At 44.7% G+C, this 6,293-nt stretch overlaps 1 protein-coding gene across 1 annotated transcript; it reads left to right on the forward strand.

Annotated features, from left to right (window-relative positions):
- Positions 1-398: 398 nt before the first annotated feature.
- LOC142864104 (ubiquitin carboxyl-terminal hydrolase 17-like protein 6) lies at positions 399-6,293 on the forward strand. Its single transcript, XM_075997254.1, has 2 exons — positions 399-2,016; positions 6,214-6,293. Exons 1-2 carry the CDS (start codon positions 399-401, stop codon positions 6,291-6,293), a joined length of 1,698 nt encoding a protein of 565 aa, XP_075853369.1.

Here is a 6,293-nt window from a genome sequence, read left to right on the forward strand (position 1 = left end):
CTATTCCATTGGTCTCTATGTCTGATCTTACACCAGTGCCATTCTGCCTTAGGAACTGTAGCTTTGCAATGAGAAATAAAATCTCGAAGCGTGAGTCCGACTTGTTATTCAATATCTAACGTTCCCCCATTATTGTTTTCAAAGGGCTAGGACAAATATATGCCCACCACCCCACCCTTGTTAAATCCCGATTAAGGGTACTTAATCGGGATCCTGCTAGTTCAATCTGCCCCAGGTGTTGCACAAATAGTAATGGGGAGGGTGCTGGTCGGATTATCTGGGGACTGCCAGAGAACACACCCTGAGGCTCCCTAATCCGATTGAGTGCTTGGACGTGACTGGTGGATGTTGTGCCTCGGGAGTGGGTGTGGTGAGTCGGGCTAGCTATAAAAAGGCTGATGTGGAGACGGACCTGCCATTTGAAGGCGCTCTCAGAAGGGAAAGCATCGTCCTTCCTCAACTTACGGTCCCAGCGGGAGAGCTTCGTGATCATCGCTCCCGGAAACATGAAGGCTGCTTCAGTCCTCCAGGGAGGGGAGCCTCCTTTCAATGCCTTTGCAAAACTCAAAATTTCTCAGCCAAATTTAGCTGACGATAGAGATAGCCCCAGGTGTTACCGACCTAAGAACTCTTCAATGTTATCTAAGAGAGATCCCGACCTGCATTTGAAACAGGCTCCTGGGACAAAGCCATTGGCTCCCAGGGACAAACTGCTGCTGACCTGGAAGAGACCTTATGGGGTTGGTGCTGGGCTCTGCAATGTGGGAAACACGTGCTACATGAATGCTGCACTGCAGTGCCTGACGTACACACCACCCCTCGCCAACTATGTGCTGTCCCAGGAGCATTCTCTAAGCTGTCGTCGTCAGGAATGCTGCATGCTGTGCACTATGGAAGCTCATGTCACCCGGGTGCTAACCCAGCCTGGCCAGGTGATCAAGCCCTCGCTGGCACTGGCTGCTGGCTTCCACAGATACGACCAGGAAGATGCCCATGAGTTTCTCATGTGCACTGTGGATGCCATGAAGAAAGCTTGTCTGTCTGGGCACGAGCCCTTAGACGGTCACTCTGAGGACACAACCCTAATCCGTCAAATATTTGGAGGCTACTGGAGGTCTCAGATCAAGTGTCTGCACTGCCATGGCATTTCAGACACCTTTGAACCTTACCTGGACATCGCCTTGGATATCGAGGCAGCTCAGAGCCTCAACCAAGCCTTGCAATGGTTGGTGAAGCCCGAGCACCTGGACGGAGAGGATGCCTATCACTGTGGTACTTGTCTAAAGAAGGTCCCTGCGTCCAAGTCTCTGACTGTGCACACTGCCTCCAAGGTCCTGATGCTTGTGTTGAAAAGGTTCTCAGATGTCACAGGCAACAAAATTGCAAAAGAAGTGCAATATCCCGAGTGCCTTGACATGCAACCATACATGTCTCAGCGGAACAGAGGACCCCTTGTTTACCTCCTGTATGCTGTGCTGGTCCATGCTGGGAGCAGCTGTCAAAGTGGACATTACTTCTGCTATGTCAAAGCTGGGAATGGCCAGTGGTACAAAATGGATGATGCTAAGGTGACCGCCTGTCACATTTCTTCTGTCCTCAGTCAACCTGCCTACCTTCTCTTTTACATCCAGAAGAGTGAATTGGGGAGAGACGGTGGGTGTGCCTCCAGAGGGAAGAAACCAAGAGCCCGTGGGGCTGAAGACACGGACAAGGGAGCAACCCAACGGGAGCTCAAAAGTGACTCTGGCGTCAAGATTCCCGAGTTTGAGGAACGCTTGGAAAAGACAGCAACTACGGAGCTCTCCTTAGATCAGTGGAAGTGCCTCCTGGAACAAAACCGACCAAAGCCTGCGGTGAACTTCCGAAAAATTGAATCCACCCTGCCTTCCAATGCAGTTGTGATTCATCCACCAAAATACAAGACGGAGATGACAAAGGACAATAACTTGCTGCCCACATCAGACAAGGAAGAAAGAGACCAGGTGTCCCTGAAAGCTAGCAAAGTCCCTTGTGTGGGTGGGAGGGCCAGGGGTAGCAAGAGGAGGAACAAGCACGGCACAAGTTCTCTGGTTGTGTTCCAGTAATATCAGGATGAGAACTGATGCATGTGCAGTGACTCACACACACACACACACAAGTCAGTACTGGAGGAAGAAACTTGGAAATGAAGAGGTCCGGTTTGGCTACAAGCACCTGCAGCCATTGGTTCCTGGTGGCTGCATTCCAGGATGTGGCCACATATGTGAAATCTTTTCTTTGGATTTTTGAGTGTTCTGAACATTTGAAGGAACTTTCTACGTGCAGATGTTCACTGTATATGAAATTCATTGTGAATTCTGATTTTTAGGTTTTGAAGTGTAGGATTCCACTGTGAGGTTTTTAGAGTGTGTGGAATTTAATATGGAGTCTCATGATTTTCTGGTGGTGCTGTGTTAGTACTTGTTCTCACTTGTGGGTGGGTGTGAGATGTTTGCCTTTTGGTATCGTGGGATATCTGGGAATCATGTGCGACACTTTAAGTAATTGAAATAGGAGTAAGGTTTCAAGACACGTGTGATCGTTTTACCGCTCCAAGCCTTCAGCTGGTAAAGATTGTTCCATGGATTTTGGTGGGTTATCATATTAAGTGCAATGGTGTGTTCTCTGGATACAGTAGGCGGGAAAGTCTACATTTTTTCTAGATATGGTGCTCCTTGTGCTTCATGATCCAATATGGCCTTGTCTGTATGAGGTTATTAAATTTCATTGCAAAGCTGTAGTTTTAAAATCTGTTAAATGTTAATAAAATTCATCCCAATGTGACATAGGTACTGTAGTTCCTTTTTTCCCTCGGCAGCAGAGACTCATTCTTTACCCAGGGTGGAGCGGATGCAGTCGCAAGGTCACAGTTCACTGCTACCCCCAACTCCAGGCTTCAGACATCCTCCTGGCTCAGCTGCAACCACAGGCAGGTGACACCGTGCCTGGCGAATGTTTTGTTGTTGTGCATTTGGTGTCTCCCTATGTTGCAAAGAGCTTAATTTCTAAAACACCCCAGTTCAATTTCTTGGTAGTTATAGTCATCAATGTTTAATTATGTGAGAGCAATGAAAACCTTGGTAGCACCTTATTAGAAATACAGAAATCTATGGTAAAACTCACCCCTTATGAATCAAAAACATACACATTAACAATGTATCTTACATTTTCCTGGTTAGAGCTGCAACCCATACTATTAAGTGAAGTTTCCCAAGGATGCAAAAACAAGCACCACATATACTCACCAGCAAATTGGTATGAACTGAGCAGCACCTAAGTGGACACATAGGTACTACAGTAATAGGGTATTGGTCAGGTGGGAGGGGGAGGGGGAAACATATATAATGAGTGAGATGTGCGGCATCAGGGGGATGGTCATGCTGAAGACTCAGACTTGTTGGGGGAGGGGGGGACTGGGCATTTATTGAAACCTTAAAATCTGTACCCCCATAATATGCCGAAAAAAAAAACACATATCCTTCAATTATTAAATATAATTTTATGGAACCATAATAGACATATAATAAACTCTGTATTTTTAAAGTGTAAAAATAAAAATGTAATAATAATTTTTAAAAAACAATGTATCTGAGTGATGTTTGTGAAAATTCAAGTGTGGTAAGTGTTGGGTGCAGACTTATTCTCAATTGGGCTCACATTCAATGCAGTTGGTGAGCTTTAAATGACACTCACGCTTGTGTTCTAATCCCGAGATACCACTTTCATGTGTAGGAAAAATAAATTTTTGTGCATATACCTGTTTCATCTTGCACTTTGCATTTTTATTGAAATAAAATATAGTTAATATGAAATGCAGCATTTCAATCGTATTCACCTGAGCAGGATTCTGTGACATTCAGTGCATTCTCCTTCAGGTGTAACCCTAACCACCATCCACCTCCCAGGGACTTCTCGTTTTCCCAACTGAAACTCTATATGTATTAATCCTTAACTCCACGTTCTCCCTCTGGGAACTCCTTCCAAACTACAATTCTCCTTTGTGTCACCACGGATGTGACTGGTCTAGAGAACTCACATGGCATGAATCCTCAAGTATTTGTCCTTGGGTGACTGGCTGATGTTTCACCGTGCCTTGTGCCTCAAGGAAGTTTTTCTGAAATACCTCTAGAGAGCCAGATGGGTCTGTGTTTCTTGCATTTTCATTTCCATCTTCCACTTATTTGTACAGACACTGTGAACGTTGTTTTCACCCCTCTCATATTGGCTGACAGAAGCTTTATTACCACCAATTCTCCTCCCTTAGCAACCTTCAAAGAGGCCACTTTATCCATTGTTAAGGCCAAATGATGTTACGGGACACACATAGAAAAACACACACCCAAACACCCCATTGTTTTCATCCATTCATCCACTGTTGAATATTTGGGTGGTTTTCACTGTGTCCTTTCTGGAATTTTGGTAGAATGAGGAAAGGTATAGAAGTTTCTCTTAGAGCGTCTGCCTTTCAGTCTTTTGTCTATGTAGCTAAGAGGGACGTTTCTGCCTTATATGATAATTATCCATTTAATTTTGTGAGGAATGGTCGTGTGGTTTTCCACAGGAGTTTCCTCATTTTCTCATTCTCAGTAGCAATGTGCAGAGATTCTCATTCAATATATCCTTAACAATGGTTCTGAATCTCTGCTTTGACTGACTGATAGATTGAATGTCTCAAGCCTCAGAAGAGCAGAGCATTATCTCTTTGTATTTGGAGTAGTGTTTCCCTAATAAAGAAGGATTTTGAGCCTCCCTTCAAGAATTCATTGGCCATTTCATATCTTCTCTGGTGAAACGTCTACTTTTATACATTTTTGGGATTTAATTTGTTTCTAAGTCACAAACTTTTGTAATATTCTGGATACTCCTTCTTGATCAGAAATATATTTTGCAAATATTTTGTCGCCTCCTTTTGGTAGTTCCGTCATTGTTTTAGAGTGGCCTTGAAGCATAAAAGTTCTAATGTTGGCGTGGATGCAGAGAGATAGGAACACTCTCACGCTGCCGGTGGGACTGCAAACTAGTTCATTCTCTGTGGAAAGCAATATGGAGATTCCCTAAAGCGACTGGATCAACAAGTCTATCTAGCCTTTGATCCAGCAATCCCATGACTCGGCACCCTTCCAAAAGAACAAAAGTCACTCTAAGAAGAAGACACCTGCACTCGAATGTTCAGGGCAGCACAATTCACAATTGCAAAGAAGCGGAAACAACCCAAGTGCCCATCAATACATGAGTCGATTAATAAAACGTGGTATATGTGTGCCATGGAGTACTCTTCAGTTGTAGGAAACAACGGTGATGCAGCATCATTTGTTTATTCCTGGATAGAGCTGGAACCCATTCTATTAAGTGAAGTATCCCAAGAATGGAAATATAAGCATCACATGTACTCACCAGCAAATTGGTATTAAGTGATCAACACCTAAGTGGACATAAAGGAATAACATTTATCGTGTGTCGGGCAGGTGGCGGGAGAGGGGACGGTTATATACATTCATAGTGAATGCACTGCGCACCAACTGGGGGAAGGACATGCTTGAAGCTCTGACTCAAAGGAGGGTGTGGGCAAGGGTGATAGACATGACCCTAACATTTGTACCCCCACAATATGCTGGAGAAAAATAAAAAATGTTCCAATTTTGATACACCCCAATCTATTTATTTTCTTATGCCTGATTGTTGGTGTCATGTGCAAGAAATCCTTAGAAAATCCCGTGCCCTGAACATTGCCCCCATATGTTCTTCTACGTTGCATGGTTTACTTTGTACATTTAGTGTTTTCTGAATTTCAGGTTGTATTTCAGTATTTTGTGTCTAGGAATTTTATTTCTTTGGGTGTTTTTTTGTGTAAGGTCCAACTTTGGGGTTTCTTCGGATAGTCTAAGTTTCACGGCACCCTATTAGGCAAGGAATGCCCTTGTGCATAGAAAAGTTTTGACACCCTGGTGTCAGTGACTCAAACCCGTCCACCAGAGACGGCAGGGTTGTGTGTGGGTGTCTCTTCTACACCTTTGGTAGCAGCAGCCTGGGATTTTGACGTCATTTTGTCTCCAGAAGCTTGTACCCATGAGGGGAGCTCGGAGGTCACTCCTCCTGAGAGCAGAATCCCGGCAGAGACAGTTTTTCCTCACACTCTGCAGTGTCTGCTCCTGCCCTGCTGCTCCGTCCCAGTCCCCATGTCCTCCTTCCCCCCAGGACATGGGCGTTCCTCCCTGAGCAGCTATGGAATTGATTCTGGTAACATCTTGAAGTTCTCAGCACAGGGTGTGCAGTAA

The sequence above is a fragment of the Microcebus murinus genome, chromosome 24 (genome assembly GCF_040939455.1).
Source record: "Microcebus murinus isolate Inina chromosome 24, M.murinus_Inina_mat1.0, whole genome shotgun sequence".
In the NCBI taxonomy this organism is placed as follows: domain Eukaryota; kingdom Metazoa; phylum Chordata; class Mammalia; order Primates; family Cheirogaleidae; genus Microcebus; species Microcebus murinus.

Excerpts from the sequence above, each read along its gene's own strand:
- LOC142864104 (XM_075997254.1), top strand. The coding sequence starts at position 399 with ATGTGGAGACGGACCTGCCATTTGAAGGCGCTCTCAGAAGGGAAAGCA. Across the intron at positions 2,017-6,213 it reads TAGCAAAGTCCCTTGTGTGG|GACATGGGCGTTCCTCCCTG; the intron begins GTGGGAGGGCCA and ends CCTTCCCCCCAG.